Raw genomic sequence first — 19,526 nt, forward strand, 5'->3', positions numbered from 1 at the left:
GGAAAGAAAAATATTATGCAGTCAAACTATTAAAGCAATCACTAACCTGAAGGCTGATCTTTCACAACACCATTCTTGCTTCTTTCTTCCCAATCCATTACTTCTTTGTAAATTAGCTCTTCAAATAGAAATGCAAATTAAAATGCTTCATCAGTTTCTTTGCATCTCAAAATCCTGCTTCCAAATCAATTGGAACCACTCCAAGGGCACTGTGATGTGCTATTTTTAATTGTGATAGACAATTAAGTAACATAGTTTACCTAGACCAAAATATAATTTGATCCATTATATCTCTTCAACCCAGCTATTAAGACAGCCAGGGACTTCCCTGGTGGCGCAATGGTTAACAATCTGCCTGCCAATGCAGGGGACATGGGTTCGATCCTTGGTCCTGGATCCCACATGCTGCAGAGCAGCTAAGCCCATGTGCCACAACTACTGAGCCTGTGCTCTAGAGCCTGCAAGCCACAACTACTTAGCCCGCGTGCCACAACTACGGAAGCTTGGATGTCTAGAGCCCGTGCTCCACAAGAGAAGCCACCGCCTGTGCGCTGCAACAAAGAATAGCCCCCACTTGCCACAACCAGAGAAAGCCTGCGCGCAATCAAGACCCAACACAGCCAAAAAAAAAAAAAAAAACAGCCAAAAATGTATGGTAGCTCTGGATCCATGATGGGGGTTTTACAAAGTGGGGGTGAGGGAGAGAGAATGAGAGAGACACACAGGGAGAGAGGTGGGGAGAGAGGGAGGGAAAGTACTAGCAAAGTGGCTCTAACAGAACAGTTTAAGTACTGGATATTCTCACATCTTTTTGCACATGTTTTCCTCCATCTTTACTGTGGTTCTCCAAATATAACCCCTCCAGATTGGTCAGAAATTAATCTAATTACCTAAGTTTTTTCTTGGCTTCAATCTCAGTTTTCCTCAATTTTCATTTGTAAGAAAAACGAATTAACTAAGCAGCTTCCTAAAATTTTGCTATTCATGAAATAAAATTAGCATATTGCAAGCACTTAGTGAGGCCTATGGGTGTGTGCACATGCAGGTTGTTGGTATCCCTATATCCCGGGGAGGGGCTCTTGGGAAGGACACATCACCATGTTTGACTTGCGCTGACCACAGTTCTCAATTACTACTGATTCTGCTTTTTAATGAAAAATTTTTAGTTCAGCCTCCTTTTTACTGGTTTAGTTTGCTGTGGGTTGTTTGGTTAATCTTAGAGTGGTAATAATAACTATCTGCATATTTTTGATCTGCAATTTTCCCCAAACTCTTATTTTAAGACACATATATAACTACATGGCTTACAAATACAGCAGAAGTTCACATGACCCCAGTGGGGTCTCCCACGTCTGCTTTACAGAGACCTGTGAATTGGGGTTACTCAACAATTTGCAACATGTTGTCAAGGTAAGTGTGACACAATCACTGAGTTTAGTTTACAAACCAAGATTTGATAATGTAAGATTGTGTGAAAAAGCCTTTATTTTTCTCTTTTGAAGCAAATAATATGCAATTCATACGTGTTCCTCTCTAATTCTGTTATCTTCAAGTTCTTTTTCTACTGGGAAGTAGGAAGAGAGAGAAAAAATGGGCTGCAGGGTTTCTTGCCCCTCTCTTAGAAAGGCTATTGTCAAAAAGTGATGTTGCCCCATTGCAAGAAATGTCATAAGTAACAATCAAAATAAGTTCCGTCTTTACCTTTCCATTCTTCAATTGCATGTTCTCTTTCTTCCAACTGGGCATCATAAATTTGAGGTGGTGGCTAAAAATTAAATTACAGGTGAAGTCAATAGTTAAAAAAATAATGAGGCATGAAGAGAAAGAATCACTTTGTAAGACTTCTAAAATATTTATAATATGGATGTAGTTTCATTAAATACTTGGCCTATTAAAGATTTCTTTTATAAGTATGATTTCCATCAGTTTCAGAATCAAAATAATTGAGGAAAAGTTAACCCCCAAAATAGAGCTATTATAGTCCTCTTAATAATCACACTCTAAAGATATCTGCCCAAATGTAATTATAAAATTAGTAATCACAGGCTGCTTCCTAGAGATCCACCCTGGACAAGGTGCTGTGCTATGAAATACAGAAGGTGCAAAACACATTTCAGGTTTATATTTCTTCCTGTTAGAACTCCCAAACTCAACCCCCAATTCATAAATGGACTGCTTCAAAAATTTGCTTAAAATCACGTGTTTATAAATCAAATTCTTTTCATATAAAACAATGTTTAAAATGGTGGTTAAATGCATAGGCCAAGACATAATAATGAGCATGCCACTATGTGGTTATTTCACTTCCAACTAAAGACCATCCATACCAATGCTGCTACAGAAAGATGCACATGAGCACCAAACTCAGAAGTGGAACCCCCCTAGCAGGTACCTCTGGGGAAGGTTGAACAAACTTGTGATTTTCAGGAAGTTTCTTAGCCTGACTGGATGCCTAAACAAGATGATGTAAAGCAAAGCCCAAGGCACAGTGCCAGGTACACAAATGGATGCCTAAAAAAGGTGATATTATGATCACACATCAGCATCTGCATAAATGAAGATAATTATATCACCACAGCATAAGCATGTTCACTCCTGAGGTACTCTGAGTAGAGCCCCAGTGACAAGAGTCCCAAAAGGGGTTGTGACCCATGTTACATGGCCTCGTTGTAATCAGGAGTCCTTTTAAATCTAGGACTTTATGTAGCCATTCCAGACTAACAGACAGAAGGTCCAAGGAAATGTATGCCCTGCCTTTACACATAAGTCTTTTCAAAATAGATGCTTACCGCTTCTGCTTCAGCAGGGTCATACCAAACAGTGATATAAGGGTGACGCAAAGCTTCATCTACAGAGATTCGCTTGTCGGGATCTATCACTAACATTTTTGATAGTAAGTCTCTGGCTTGACTTGCTAGGGTAAAAACAAATATTAGATTAATAAAGGAAAAGGAATACCGTTAACCTGAAAATCACACAATAAAGAACTAAATGTGATAGCAGAGACAGAACAAAAATATGTTAACTTTGAGGAATTGTTGATAGCTTCAAGATTATTAGAGTCTTTTTCTTTAACAGTAAGTCAAGCAGCCACTTCCACTGCAAACCAGGCTTTCAAATGTGCTTTCAGCTTCTGAATTTGGAAGGGAGAAGGACAGGGCACAAGGCTGAGAAGCCACGTCCAGGGAGGGTGCAGGAGCTAAGCTAAGGGTGGCACTGCCAAGAATGCAGGCATGAAGCATAGGCAAGTGTTTTTTCTTGATGCCACATTGGAGTGAAATTAGAACAGACTAAGCCACACAATGATTTCATATCTGCACAGTATAGAACACTTCACAGATACCTCTGCTTTGCCTACCTGTATACAATGTTGGCAACATACACTTTTTTTTAAATCTAGAGATTAGTAGTTAGAAAAAATCCAACAACTTCGATAACTTGGTTAAATACAAGGCTCACCTAGGTTTTAGCAATTAAAATTCATATGTATAGTACAGGCAAAGAAGAGATGGGGCTTTTCTGAATGAGGCACAGTTTATCTTGATGTAGAGTGAAACAAATCTATTCTTTCCCTTAAAACACTTAGTGACAGGCACAGGAGAAGGGGAGAAGGAGCCTTTTAAAATTTCTGACTGTTCAACTGGGCTAGAATCTTTATTCAAGTGTTCCTTATACCTGAAAACTGTTTGAATTCCATTTGCTGTAATTAACATAAGAGTCTTTCAGACTTGTAAATATTTTGACCACAGGCTTCAGTTACGTCACTTTATTGAGGACAAAACTTCTAGGTCTTTACGCTTTCTTTCTGAAATGCCTTCATTCTACCTGTAAATGACTTTGAGGGTTTCAACTATTTTGTCTCTCAATGTTCACAGGTTTTAGAATGCAAACATAAAGTGAAAGCTTCACCCAGTATAAGAAAAAATGATATCTTACTTTTAATTTTGTCTCGTTCAGATTCTGATGGGAATATCCAATCTGGAAAGAGTTCTTCAAATTTGATTCCAGGATACTTTGGTCTGTTTTCTACATAATTCCTCACAGTTGGCTGAAGTTTCTTCATGAAATCTGAAGATGGTGTTCCTAGCTGCTCAATAACTTTATTCCACTGATCAATATCTAAGGAGTCTCTTGAGGAAAATACAACTGAAATGCCTTATATTCATATTACATAAAGTAGCATCATTCAAAGAAAAACTTAAATTATATTTATACTTATCAACAAGTAATTAACCAGGCCACCTCACTGGGTCAGCAGAAGCATTCTGAAATAATATTCGAAAAAGGTTTGGGCTCCAAGTTAAGACTATTTAAAAAAAACTCTGCATCTTTATAAACTCTGATCACAGTTTATTAAATCAACACGATGAAGTCTATATGCTTTGCCATTCTAGATCAAAATTAAGTTATCTTGTAACTGAAGAATACCTATGACTGAAAGGCTTAAACATGAAATTAGGTAGTAATTATATAGGCAAATTGAAATCAGTTCTCATAATAAAACTATGTTAGATCTAAAGCTCCCTAAAGTAGAGAGACCTATCTGACTGCTCAATTTACAGCTGGGAACCACCCCTGTGAGGCAGGCCTGGCGGGATGGGGTGCATGAGGGGGTGGGCAGGAGCCAAGGCTCTGGACTTTCTGAGCTCTCACCATGTCCCTTCCCACTGTAGCTGTGCTTACATTGAGCAGTGACAGCTTTGAGAGGTCATTCTGTTTTACTTGGCACTGACCCGGACCATCACTGCAATACAAAGGAGTGTGTTTCATTTCCTTTCAAAGTACATAACCTGGGTTTCAGACTCCATTGTGTATTAGACACTCACTAGGTGTCAGGCAGTCAATCTCCCTTGGGTCTCACCTTCCTATTTGTAAAATGCAGACAATACCAGCTTTGCCTCTTTCACTTGGGGCTTGAGATAACTGGCAAGATGAATGTGGAAAGGGAGTCTATCGATAAAACCATAAAAATTATACAAGAGAACGCAAGCCAGAGGAATCAAATAAACAGCATCTTTAAAAAGTGACTAATTGAGGTATGTCTTAGAAAAATAAAATGACATCACTGTGAAAGAACCTAGGGAACAGACACATGTTCTTTAAAGAACAAAGGAGGAGGCCCTCTCGCTTCCTGTAATGTCTTTCTTCTTGCTGGTACACCATCCACTGGAGAATTCCATCACCAATCAAACAATTTTTTTTCTCCCATCTTAAAGCAACAGCCACTCTCCTTTGGCTGAACATTGTAGCTTAGCTACCATTCCCATTTGCAGCAAAACAGACTTGTCTATACTTGTATCTCTAACTCCCAGCCTCTCATATTCTCTCTTAAACATCCTCTCATCAGGCTTTTCCCCCATCACTTCATGAAAACGGCGCCCATCAAAGTTGCAGGTGACCATCCCTCAATTCTCAGTCCTCACCTTTTTACCAGTGTCAGTGAGCCTCCCTCAGTAACATGCTTCCTGGCCTCCAGGGTCCCCTGCTCTCTGGGAGGTGCCTGCCTAAAGATTTCTCTTTCTCTTAGGCCATGTGGGGACAGGAGTTCCTTTTCTACCTCAGGTTACGAATCTAAAACAAATCTCTGAGAACTGCAATCTGGTTTCTGGAATCTTTTTCTATCTAATGTTGGAAAAAGTTAGCAAAATTGTCTTTGGAAAATGATGTAATCTCTGTGTGTGTTCTGAGAATGACAGTAGGTGACGTTATACGTAAAATTATTATCACTGACATTGCAAGATGTTAATATGTCAATTAAGAATTTTAAATTACTTAATAGTGCACCAAAGAGTTTCTACATTTTTCATTTCTGTACTTTCTGAAGAAAACCTTTAATTAATTAAAGAAAGGAAAGTCACAACATGAATTAAAAATTGAGACAAACTGAATGTTAAGTAGATACTTCTAATTATGTATCTTTAGGGCATTCCCTGGCAGTCTGGTGGTTAGGACTCTGCGCTTTCACTGCTGTGGGTCCAGGTTCAATCCCTGGTGGGGGAACTAAGATCCCACAAGCCTTGTGGCATGGCCATCAATCAATCAATCAATCAACCAATCTTTAGAATACATCAACTTTTCCCTTTTAAAATGAATTTATTTGCAAATTAAAGATCTCCTTTTTTACATATTGAAACAACTGAATCTAAGGTTAGGCTATGGAAAATTGCTAGAAAATTTATTAGAACAAAATAAAATGCTGTATTTAACTTCACATAAAGTCTATGATGTGAAAAATGTCAAGGAAGGTAAATAAAATGGTAGGAAAAAAATCTTTTCATTCCAGGTTTGTGTTGTGAAGAATTTATATTACAAATAAACCACCCTCATAAAATTATAAAAAACTAAAATTACTTTAATAAAATACATATAGAACATGACTACACAACTTAATTTCTTTTAAAGATAACCATCAATCTGCCAGCAGAGACCACTTTCATAACAAAAACAAAATCAAAAGACTAATGAAAATTTTAGGTGGTTAGAACACAAATGAAAAAGGGTATACGTGAAGAACCATGTTAGAGCAAAAAATATTGAAGATGGAAGAATATGAGGAATATGAGAAAAGAAAGCTATTGAAACTATCATACATCTATTCTCCTTTATACTATGTCATTAATATGATTTGCTGACCACAGTATAAGTTAACCTTTTGCATTTTATATTTATTTAAATGTCTGTTAAACTTCCCCAGTGTGTCACAAAATAACCTAAGTGGATCTTCTAAAATTTTCTACAAAATGTCAGTAGAGTAACAAAACAAAAAAATGTAGCAAATATTGTTTCTCACAAACTTTTTACTTTAATCTTTTTCATTTAGGTCTTTATGTAGTGTGCTTCAGTTCTTTGGAGGAAAATATTTTAATTCATCCTGGTAACTAATGAAATAGTATATTAAACAAATTACAAATTATTGGCCTATTAAATTTAGACAACTTTCTAGATAGCTAAATTAACTGAATTAACTAAACAGAATTTTCAGTTAAATATCAGAATACATTTGTCAAAGAGTAAATACATTTCTTATGAGCTATTTTTAATAAAATTAAGAACTAATATAAATTGGTTTAACTTAATTCTATGCCTCAATAAAATTGTTACAGGTAGTCAAGCAAAAAAGAAACGTAAAATTGAACCATTTGGTGTGTGACACTAATTTAACAAACATAATCAAGACCCCCTTAGAATACAGTCTAGAATTACGACATTTTCCTTTTGACCTCCTGCTGCCCTTGGTATTTATGTAAAACATGGCCGGGAAGGTCCCCCGGGAAGGATACGATCAGTGCCTTGGAATATCACACAACCTTTCACCAGCTCTCCCATGATGCAACCCACTGACCAGATATCAACTGAAAATAAAGTGAAATGACAAAATTATGAAGTGCCATGAACAAAACAAAGGTGCGGAAAAGGATTCTAACAGTGTACTAAACACACAAACAAGGAAAATAAATTGCTAGTAACGGGTGAACATTTTTATACAGTATGAAATATTGCTGACCTCTATTTTGGCCTTCGGTTTGCAGCAATCTGGGCTTTTAGTGCCAAAGAGTCCAATACTTTACAGCTTCAGAAACAAAGTCCCAGACACAAGAAATGCCTGTCCCCACAAAGCTGTTTCCAGGCACATGCCCACCCCTGCCCCCAGCCTTCGTGGTTAGTGCTGGGTCTCTCCCTGTGAAGGATACAGTCTCTTCCTGGGAACAGGACTTTATGGAGGACCATTTCTGCCATGATGCACCCGACAGACCAGATGTCCACTACCAAACACCAGGTGATTAAAACCAGCCAGAGACCCCCCAACACATGTCCTTTCTCAAACCCCCTCCCAAACAAAGACAAACCCAGCTTGTCAGCAGGACTTTTGTAAAATATGAACACCACACCTCCAGAATGATCCTTTTTTAAACTGTCAAGTCAGCAGGGCCTCACAGGGACAGGCTTGTCTGGGCTCCAGGTGAGGGCCAGAGGTGCCCCAGCTTCTGGCTGTTCACCATCTTCTGTGGGGGCCCAGCTGAATTACAGGCCTCAGATGACCAGGCAGAGGGCTATTTATTGCCCCTGCTGCTGAGGGTGGGGTGAGAGAAGCTAACAGGGGACCTAATTTTCTCTCATGTCCACAGAGGACTAGAAGCCCACAGAGCTGTGTCTCTCAGAATGGGAGCACAGGTTATAAAACATCTGAATAAACTTGAAGCACAACTCATTTCAGATGACTTAGGCAAACTTTCAGATTCTTTTTTTTAACACGTGAATGTGGTTTAGTTCTTTTTGACAAATTTTTCAAAAACTAAGCTTCAAAGAGCTCTGATATTGCTTGAATAAGTTTTGCTGTGAAAAAAAATACCAATTTTACACACAAAAAGTACATGTTGTATTATTCCATTTATATCAAGTTCAAAAATAAGCAAAATCAATCTATGTTGCTGGAAATCAGGATAATGGCTTCCTTTGGGGATTGAGACCCAGAGTGGGGCTGGGGAGGCCTTGGGTGCTGCTCGTTATGTGGGTGTGCTCCGATTGAGCTGCACACTCGGGACTTGCATACGTTTCTGTAAGTATGTTATACTTTGATAAATGTTCAAAAATATTAACTTTAAAAGTGAATTTTTAAAGTGGATCATTTTAGCCAATGGAAATATAAAATTAATTATTTCTCATCTGTGAACTATGATAATCTATGTATAACACAGTCTCCACATTATACTTCATACAGTTCACAGGAAAGAGAAAAAAACTAGTGATGACAAACAGCACTATTTTTACACATCTCGGCCTCTTCCAGTTCTGTCTGTACTCACCGTTCTCTTTGTAGCCCATGCCCAGGATGACTTCAGGTGCCCGATAATACCGCGTTACCACGTAGGGGGTCATCATAAAGTTGGTGCATGCTGTGCGAGCCAGGCCAAAGTCAAGGATCTTAAGGGTACAGTCTGACTTTACTACAATGTTGCTAGGTTTCAAATCCTAGGGTAGAAATGATTTAAATTAATAAAAGGAACCAAAGCATGCTAAGAAAACAATCTCACATTGGTAAGGATTTGTGAGGTATGTGAGAGTGCTGGGAGAAGGAGGAAAGTTAGAATTGAACCCTGGGATTTTGGAACCATTTTGCAAAATCCTACTCTCATATTGAAACTAATACAAATCAGCCTAGAGAGGCCATATGGTTGCCCTTACCCCTGTGTGGAAACCTTCATGACATTCCTTTGCTTAAAACCTTCTGAGAGCTTCCACAACACCCTCTCCTCCCTCGCTCCACGCCTGGTCATCCTTCAGTTCCCAACACTCTGGCTCTTCCCTGCTGTCCAATACAAACTCAACCCACATGTGTAATTTACATTTTCTAACAGCCACCTTAAAAAAAGTGAGTAGAAAAGGTAAAATTAATTTTAATAATATTTTCCTTTACTCCAATACAGTCTATTTCCAGAATATTCATTTTAAAATGTAACCAACATATAAAAATTATTAATGAGATATTTTACATTCTTTTTGTTCAGTACTGTCTTTGAAATCCAGTGTTTATTTACAATTATAGCCACATTCTGAGTACTTAATAGCCTCAGGTGGCTAGTGGCTATAATACTGGACAGCACATGGCTAGAATTCTCTGACCCTGGAATCTTCCAAAGGCTTCTTCTTTCCTTGGAAGAAGAATCCCATGATTACCAACCCCAACTTCCCACCCTTCCCTGGGACCTACCACTCCCCAACCACACATTCTACCCTCAAAGTCCCTCCTCTGCCCCTCCCAGCACGGGCTCTGTAAGAGGAGGCCTCAAGGGTCTCTCTGTGCTTTCAGCTCTCAGCCTGGAGTCTGGCACAGCAAACTCTCAGAAAATGTTTGCTGAGTGGATGTACACATCATACTCCACCACACTCTCAATACAACCTATCTCTTCTGCAGTTTTTTCCTTCATAACTCTAGGGACTTTCTCCATGGTGATCCCCCACATCCCAGACCCTTCCTCAGGCCACAGGAATTTGACTCCTGCCTTGGAGTCCAGCCTGCAAACTCACCCTAGAAACTATGACTTCTAAACAATCCACATCTATTCTTTCACAAGTGCTTTCCAATGTGTAGCTGCAACGTCAAACTGCCAAGTCACACTATACAGTAAGACCGTCACTTTTAGTGACGTTTCAGGCCCAGCACCTGGCTGAAACTTTCCAATTGATGTGTCACCAACGGGCATAGGTGTGCCTTGAGTGATGGCTGCCAGGTGTTATTGGGATAAGCAGAAAAACACTTAAAAATTACATCAGCTAAAATTATGTTTCATTATTGCTAAGAGCTCTCTTTCTAAACATCCGGAATTCAGTAAAATATAACTTATAAATATATATTGCTTAAAAACATAATTAAAATTCCCACCAAGCCCATGAAGATGTACTGGTCCCTGGCTGGCCCCAGAGCACTTCTGCTGTGCATGTCCCGATGTGGAGATGTGCTGTGGGGAGCACTGCCAACTCACCCACAGCTGCTATTCTGTACAAAGGAAAGCAAGTGAAGAATCAGCCCCACGCTCAAACCAGTGACCCCTTCCTGTGAGAAGGCAGTAATACAGCTAAGGCAAAACAAACCAATCTGTTTCTAGGTTCCTTTTTTTTTTTTTTTTTTCCTTGCGTTATCTCTCACTGTTGTGGCCCCTCCCATTTGCGGAGCACAGGCTCCGGACGCGCAGGCTCAGCGGCCATGGCTCACGGGCCCAGCCGCTCCGCGGCACGTGGGACCCTCCCGAAACGGGGCACGAACCCGCGTCTCCTGCATCGGCAGGCGGACTCTCAAGCACTGCGCCACCAGGGAAGCCCTCTAGGTTCCTTTTTTAAAACCAAAGAGTATGGCAAGAACAGCCATTTCATAATACAAATTACTAACACATAAAATAATGCTCAACTTCATGAAAATTAAAAACCCAAATGACAAGGAACAATTTTTAGTCTCTCTTCTGGCAATGAGGAAAAGAATGGCAATATCCAGTGCTGGAGGAAGAAGCAGAAACAGACCCTTCCTTATACTGTTGGTGGGGACGTCAATAGGTGCTTTCTTTTTAGGAGACTGATTTTTTAAAAAAATTTGAGATGTCTATACTTTACCACCAGCAGCCCCTGAAATCCAACCTGGCTCTGAACTAACACAGCGCCACATGAACAAGGATGATTAGAGTAATGCCGCCAGCCAGTCTGATGAACTGCTCTGTGATTAGTAAATATGCCCATTCCAGCCACCTCCACCTATCAGAAGATTGTCCTCTTGCACTGATTTTGTTGGAACAATGCACTTTACTGCCATCTGCTGGCAAACAGTGATAATAAAATGCAAACCAAGCGGTCAAAGGTGTGGATTGTTGTCCTGGCAGGACTGGGAGAGGCAGCCCTGCCTCCCAACGCTTGCCGATGGGAAGGTGCTTAAAGAGGTCTCAGGGCACCTGAGGGCTCCCCACATGCACAGCCGCTCTCCCACCAGTCTCCACACACAACCAGAAGAAGCTTTCCACAAACGAACTGGACTTGTAGTTTGAAGATGGCAGAGTGAAGACAGTTCTGCCCCTTCAAATCTTGAAAACCATTCCGAACAAGGAAAACAAGAAACACACATTAAAATAAAAATGACACATAAATTTGGGGGCTTGACCCAGAGTGCGGGGATGGCATCGCTGGGGCAGCCAATAAGGGTGCACAAAATATCTGCAACCAAAAAAGGGCAAGAGCAGAGGAGTGGAAGGTTGAGGCCATTGCTATTCCTGGTCAGTTCTCGGTCTAGAACCCACTGACTGAAGAGGTGTCCTAAGAGGGAGAACCCTTGTTACATTGTAACAAGCGTCCACTGCCTTGATTTCCCCACAGGTACCTATGACCCCTTACTCAGGTGACTGTACCTGGGAACAGCAGACATTTGGAGAAGTATTAGACACAAGTTCTAAGTGGATACTGAAAGTCAAAGACTCAAAGCAACATCATGCCTCCTCTAGCTGGTGGTGGGGGTGAGTTGTGGAGGCCAGGTAATAAATGGAGACTGGTCCAGATCTCTTCCAGCTATATTATGACACAGGCCTAGGGCAAAACTGTGAAAGAATATTGCTGTTCACCTCACATGAGTGTGAATGGTTTCTGATCGCCTTTTCCAATCAGTATGGAAGAATGCATCTGCCGAGTCAGAGGCTACATGCCACACCTGAGGCCTTATTAATCTGCTCTAGCAATGACACCGTGTCCAGCACAAGCAGCTGCAATCAGGACTACTGATCAGCTAAGGCTCGATGGTCTACATTCTCTAGCATCCATCTAGTTTCTTCAAGGGCTGGACTAGTGAGTTAAAGTGAGCTATGAGGGCCCACCATCCTCGCATTCTTTGGGTTTTAATGGCAGCATTAATCTCCTCCATTCTCCCCCACCCCCCAGAGTTCAATAATGTTTTTGATGTACTATCTTGAGGCGGGCAGTTTCAGGTTCCCACTTGGCCTTCACCATCATAACTCTTACCTCAGACCAGAGAACCAATGTAGGGGTCACTCTGCTAAGAATACCAACTGCCAACCGTATCAGTTCCAATCACACACTCGAGGACTGGGGAGATGACTGTTGGGTGGGTCCATGGACCCTGTGGCCCATTGTGAGCCACCAGACTTAGACCCCTCAGGAATGAAGGTCTGGGTCACACTCAGGTAAGGCACAGAGACCTGCCAAGGTGATGACTAAGGGTATGAATAATGGAGAATGGAGAGAATGAGTACCTGTTGTGGCTCCAAGGTCAACTGTAGTGAAAGGGGCTATAGTTGGTCCCTTCCCCTCAGGAAGGGAGGCCCACGGGGAGCCTGAGGGGACTGCTCCTGACCTGTGTGGAGAAGCAGAGCTGAGGGGGGCAAGGGTGGATGGTGGTAGCCATGAAAATGCGTACCTGGCTCTCTGCTGTGGGAGTGCAACTGACAGACACCCCACCGAGGTACCCTGACCCTCCCCTCTGCTTATGACAAGGCCACACACCCCACAGTGGCTCTTGGCTAATGACTGCATGGGGAAGGAGGTCCATTCTTATGAGACACCAGATTCCTCTAACGGGCAGCTCCCAACCCTCCTTCGTGCCCTCTCTACTCCAAGGGGTCAGACTGGGCTGACCCCTGTCAGCTTCCCCACCTCCTCTGACTCACTCCCTCTGTTCTTCCTCACAGGCCTTCTCCCCATGCATCTCTTGCATGTCTAATGTCATCGTGCTAAACTAATGCCTTCAATGAAAAACCCCACGTGCTCTATGGGGAGGGAAGGCAGCAGAAAGGAATAAATGACTTGGCTGAGTAAATTCCAACCTCAGTGAGTGGCCCACAGTGAAATAATGTGGACCACAACACCTGGGAAGGGCTTAGGAGTTGAACGACAAGTACTGTGGAAGGCAGGATGGGGCAGGGAGCAGGACACTGAGGGATCTGGGGTGGGGGAAGGTTCACAGAAAGGTAAAGGTAGACCTCCCAGATCCACACAGAGGTGTTGGTTCCTCCTTTACTCCTACTGGCCTATTATCTAGAAAAACTGAAACCAAGTTTCCAGACTCAGGCCTCAAGCACAATACCAAGAGATCTGCTGGTATGAGGCACAGGAAGGGCATGGGTGAGGGGCCCAGCCTGAAGACAGGGTGCTGTAGTGAAGGTCTGCATTTTGCCACATGAGAACCTCAGCCCCACCCCACACAGCCTTTCATACCAGCAGCCAGACTGCTCTCCCTCAGTCAAGAGACCAGAGCCTTTTCTAGAGAAACTAAATGATGTCCAGAGAAAAGACCTGCAAACAGAGACACCTGTGGCTATGTGTTGCTCTAGAGAAAAACCCCTCATTCAACAACCCCAACCCATGCACTTCCACTTGGCCTTCTAGTCCTTCAGTCTTAAATAGGACCAGTGACAAAAGGTCACCAGACATTTGAGGAAAAGCTTACATGTGACAGCGAGAGACCAAATGCACTAAAACAAACAAACAAAACAAAACAAAACCTCAGGGGAAAGAAAAACACTGCAGGCAGCAATAAGAAAACTTCAAAGGGACTTCCCTGGCAGACCAGTGGTTAAGACTCCCAATGCAGGGTGCATGGGTTCGATCCCTGGTCGGGGAACTAACATTCTGCATGCCACACAGCGTGCCTAAAAACAAACAAGAAAAACCCAGAAAACAAACTTCAAAGAAATTCTAGCCTTGTAGAGATGATAGTGTCTCCATGCAAGAAGAACAAAATGCTATTTACAATAGCCAAGACATGGAAGCAACTCAAGCGCCTATCAACAGATGACTGAATAAGAACATGTGGTATGTGTGTGTGTATATGGAATGAAATACTGCCATTTGCAGCAACATGAATGGACCTAGAGAATATTATGCTTAGTGAAATAAGTCAGAGAAAGACAAATACTATATGATATCACTTGGAATCTAAAAACTGATACAAATTAATATATATACAAAACAGAAACAGACTCACAGATATAGAAAACAAATTTGTGATTAACAAAAGGGAGAGGGGGGGCTTCCCTGGTGGTGCAGTGGTTGAGAGTCCGCCTGCCGATGCAGGGGACACGGGTTCGTGCCCCGGTCCAGGAAGATCCCACATGCCGCGGACCGGCTAGGCCCGTGAGCCATGGCCGCTGAGCCTGCGCGTCCGGAGCCTGTGCTCCGCAACGGGAGAGGCCACAACAGTGAGAGGCCCGCATACCACAAAGAAAATAAAACAAAAACAAAAGGGAGAGGGAAGAGGGGTATGGGATCAACAGATACAAATTAACAGATACAAATTAGGGGTATGGGATTAATAGATACAAACTACCATATATAAAGTAGGTAAGCAACAGTGAAATACTGTATAGCACAGGGAATTACACCCATTATCTGGTAATACGGGGTGTAATCTGAAAAACTACTGAATCACTATGCTGTACACCTGAAACTAACACAATATTGTAAATTAGCCATACTCCAATAAAAAAAAGAACAAAATGCTATAAAAAGGAACTTTTAAAGATAAAAAAGAGCTCCAACTAACTGGTATTTCAGAGAAAGACGGAATAAAGAACACAGTAAAGAAGGCATTCTGAAAGAAATAATAAAAAATTTTCCAGAACTCTATGGCATGTTCTTCCAGACTGAAGTGCCCACCAAGTGCCCACCACAATTAACGAAAAAAATTTCCATATCAAGGCATATCATCCTAACATTTCAGAATACAAGAAATAAAGAAACTTTAAAAAATGTTTCCAGAGATAAAACAAAACCCAAAACAGGGCACTTGCAAAGGATCAGTAATAAGAATGGCATTAGAAAGTTCAAAAGCCATACAAAACTACACAACAAGGTACTATATTTACACCTTAGAGGGGAACTGATTTGTAACTAAGAATTTTCTATCCAACCGAATTATTAATCACGTGAGAGGGCAGAATAAAGAGTTTCAGCTATCTGAGGCCTCAAAAACTTTACTTCCCACGCACCACTTCTGGGGAAGCTATTGGAGGATGTGTTCCACCAAAACAAAGGAGAGATAGGGATCAGGAAGCGGGCTCCAACTCCAGAGAGAGGTGAAGGAAATCCCCAGGAAAATGCTGGAGCGAGGTCCAGGATAAGGTCTCTGCATCAGGTATGGGGGCAGCCAGTCCAGATGCGAGCAGGGCTGAGGCGCCAGGAGACAATCAAGGTGATGGAACAGCTAAGACATTTGGATGCAGTGAGAGAAGACTTAGATACCTGGCAGAAACCTTAGGGTTTAATTAGCAATAAGGATGTGGAAAACTGCTCCCTCCTTAAAACAAACAACAAAGACCAAAACTCTAACAAATAAAAGACAAGTGTTGTTAACTCTAGGGACAAAAAGTTGAAAGGAAAAGAAATATAATCATGGTGTAAATATAGGCTTAGCTGTGAAAAGTGTTTATAGGGTCATGATGACGTAAAACACACTATGGACACTGATCCAAACCAATGACATTGTAACTATACTGGGAGGACAGTGGGACAGGAAAGGTGGCAGATGGAGGGGCACAATTGGTGAAAAAGAGCTAAATCAGTACCTTATGTCCCAAACTGAAGAAAGATCAACAAATAGAGATCTCATCATATTATTTCAAGATATGGAGATAAACACCAAAATAACAGCTAAAAGAACTGAAAGAATTTGTTCTGGGGAGAGAGAAATAAGAGGGAGGAGGTGGGGGCTCTTTTTTAGTAAGTATTTGTAAAACTATTTGATCCTTGATAAAAATACAAAACAGATCGACCAACTTATTCAGCAAGTTGCAGAACAATATATGTACAAGATGATCCTGTTTTTGAAAAATATAAGTTAAAAAGGAAGTAAGTATAGACAGATATGCTGGTATTAGCATCAGTAAGAAAATGTGTCAGTGTAAAGTTAGGAAGGAAACACACCCAAATGCCATCACTGGCCTCCTCCAGGTGACAGTGGTGGGCTGGGGACTTCCACTCAATTTTTTGAATTGTACAAGGTAAAAATTGGTGGGATTACAGGTGTTTTATTTTTCAAGTAATTAAATTTTATGTTTAGAACGAAACCATCTTAGTAAGCAAAACCGAATGTGTGTATTTATGCCTATGGTATAGTATACAGAAAAAAGGACAGGAAAAGTTCACAGAAAACCGTTAACAGGCTTAAAGGGATAACTGCGGTTCATCACCTCTTGGGACCTGGAGGGGTGGTGGGTGTGCAAACAGGTGCCTTATCTACCTTTCCCACAATGACTACGCGGTACTTTCACAGCAGACACAAAGTCTGGCAGACCCACAAATGTGTGAACAGGAGGGCATAAGACAAGGGGAGGGAGACCCAGTGGGGAGGTAAATGGGATGGAAAGGTGGTTGGCGGAATCATGCTGGGCAAACCAAAACTTTCTTGGACCTTCTGGTCCGCAGGCATGGGCCTAAACCGCAGGGACGGAACATCACCTAACACAGGCAAGTGCATGCTGTAGCTCTTACAAGACCCCCTAAAACGGGAGTATATTGCTGCCCCATGTATGTCTGGGCCCAAGAGGGGAGATACAAGCAAGACAAACTGTTTCCTTTTACAAAATTAATAAGGCTTAACATAATGAAGCCTAATAATCTGCGAACTTATTCTCAGTTAAGACTTTAATACAAAATGTATTTAAGAGAAATTAAGAGTGCCTTAATTTATATAAAGGTCTGTGAATATTTTTGAAGAGAAATACAATGTTATGCTGGGAAATCTTTATTTTTAATTAAAAAGACTAGTGTCACTATTTTTAAAGCAAGTTCGTCAACAGTATTTATATAATTTAAACTGAACACTTGGCGGCAGCAAAGGCTGTATTTTAAATGACTGAAGACTGGTCAGGAATCTTTGTGCCAGGCGCCCAACAGGCACTGGGAGGGCCAGGACTGGCCTCAGGCTGCAGACCTCACTCAGGCCTCAGGCCTCATGCTCACAAGGGGCAAGAGTTTGGCCCTCTCTGGATTGGTGGGCTCTGCTACTGTGTTAGGCCTCTGTTCAGTGGCTGTGATGGAAACAGCCTTTCCTAGCACCCAACAGATCCAAAAGAATTACTACTACTACACCATAAAAAATCTCTCTATTCTTTTTTGTATGAAAAGCCTTCATTGTTTTTGTCTCACTATCTTCTTCCCCCCACAGATTTCAGTTCAAAGAAAATACAACTTCTTGCTGTTGAAACATAATATTGAAAGACAGTCTGTCAACAAAATTAGTATAGTAATAATTTAAGGAATGCTAAGAATGCTTTCAATAAAACTATCTCTACCTCTAGTCTCACTCAACATTACAGTTGCTAAAAACAAACAAACAAACAAAAAACCAAACAAAAAAAACACAACTCTATCATAATCTGCTCACACGTGGTACAATGTAGTGAAGAAAATAACAAAAACTCATAAAACCAGCTTAGAGAATATCTCTCTGGTTTTTAAATATGTACCCCCTGACAGGCAAAACCATCATTCAAATTCCAGCCTTGGCCTAGTCAAAAGGTCTGCCTGGAACCTTTCCGAAAGCTCCCACCAGTATGGCTGGGAGGCTGGAGTGGTAGAATTTTACGATGTAAGCAATGAACACTTGGGCCATAATTCACATAAGACTTCTCAAGCAACTGTATCATATACTACTTGGCCTCTAACTTTCCCCCACCCCAAATCCAAATTCCTTGCTCACTAAAAATGGGATTTCAAATACGGAAAAACTATTAACACCAGGTAAATCTGGGTAAAGAGTAAAGTTCTTTGTCCTATTCTTGCAATTTTTCTCTAAGTTTTAAGTTACTTTCAAATAAAAACTTAAAAAAAAAAAGAAGTATTTTTCTGCAGTACTAGTCTGAACAGCTGGCTCATGCCTGCATCCAGGGTGGCTCACATGGGCCCAGGCAAACCAGGCATTCCACTAATGTCTTCTAATCTCAGCTATATTTGGAAGAGTAACATGATCCCATAGTTTATTTGGATTTTCGACATTGACAAATTTTTAAAAAATATTATGTTCTTTTGTAACTGGAGATTATGACAAAGAAATGATTGTGATTAAAAAACAAAACAAAACAAGATGGTATCACTACTTACTCTATGAATTATACCAGCTGAATGTAGATGTTTAATACCACAGAGCATCTGGTAAAGAAGGTAGGACATTCTTTCATGGTCCAACTCCATATGAATAACCTGACATAAGTTAGCATCCATTAATTCCATAACCAAATACCTGAGGAAATAAATGATCAGCCATGTACACATGAAAATTATCCAAAATTCCTTTATGGTTATTAAACTAGAATTTTTATGAAATAGTAATAACTTACCACCTAGTCACTGCACTGGCTAAAGTAAAAAGATAACTTGTTTTCCCTAAACATTTATAAGGTATCTTGAAAAGAAGCAAATGTATAATGAAAGTTTGTAAAAGTTTTCAAAAAATAAAAATAAAAACAACTAACAACAAAATGCCTTTCAAGTTAAACACAAAACAATTTTTATATCATAGTAAATAGAATCTCAAACATTCAAATTCTCCTATATTTAAACATTTTTGCTATTGGATCATTCTTACCAATATAGAAACCATGCTGTTATTGCTCTCATCTTAAGAAAACTTTGACCTTACTTCCCCCACCAGCTACCATCCTATATTTTTGCTCCTTATGCAAGCAAAACTCCTCAAAGAGGTGTCTATACTTATCATCTCCAATTTTTTCTCCCATTTTTCCTTAATCCCACTTTAATCAGGGTTTTGCCCCCACCACTTTGCTGAAACTGTCCTCAAGGCTCCATGTCGGCCTTCCGTGTTGCTAAATCCAGTGGCCAGTCCTACAATCCTGGCTGACTGTGCCCTTTTCCTATCCCCATTTTCTTACTGTTGAAGTGCCAGCACTCGGTCCTTGGTCTTCTTTTCTCTAACTGTACTTACAATCTTGGTGATCTCTGGTCTCTGGTCTCAAGACTTTAAATACCATCTATAGACCGACAACTATCAAATTAATACCTTCAACCCAGACACCCCTGCTGAA

The 19,526-nt window shown here is 40.9% G+C and overlaps 1 protein-coding gene across 5 annotated transcripts in view; it reads right to left on the bottom strand.

The window, feature by feature from the left end:
- The window catches only part of MAPK9 (mitogen-activated protein kinase 9), a 39,161-nt gene that overhangs the window by 2,083 nt on the left and 17,552 nt on the right, over nt 1-19,526 (bottom strand). For 2 of the 5 annotated variants that reach the window (XM_007465509.1, XM_007465511.1), the window contains exons 4-10: nt 18,586-18,724; nt 8,805-8,970; nt 7,281-7,352; nt 3,937-4,119; nt 2,790-2,914; nt 1,702-1,765; nt 47-118 (exon numbers count right to left, since the gene is read on the bottom strand). In XM_007465509.1, the coding sequence (XP_007465571.1) occupies nt 47-118; nt 1,702-1,765; nt 2,790-2,914; nt 3,937-4,119; nt 7,281-7,352; nt 8,805-8,970; nt 18,586-18,724 (821 nt within the window). Of the gene's footprint in view, nt 1-46; nt 119-1,701; nt 1,766-2,789; nt 2,915-3,936; nt 4,120-7,280; nt 7,353-7,691; nt 7,764-8,804; nt 8,971-18,585; nt 18,725-19,526 lie in introns of all 5 variants that reach the window. The other 3 variants (XM_007465510.1, XM_007465512.1, XM_007465513.1) reach the window with 2 other exon arrangements.

The sequence above is a fragment of the Lipotes vexillifer genome, unplaced genomic scaffold (assembly GCF_000442215.2).
Source record: "Lipotes vexillifer unplaced genomic scaffold, Lipotes_vexillifer_v1.1 scaffold613, whole genome shotgun sequence".
Taxonomy (NCBI): Eukaryota; Metazoa; Chordata; class Mammalia; order Artiodactyla; family Lipotidae; genus Lipotes; species Lipotes vexillifer.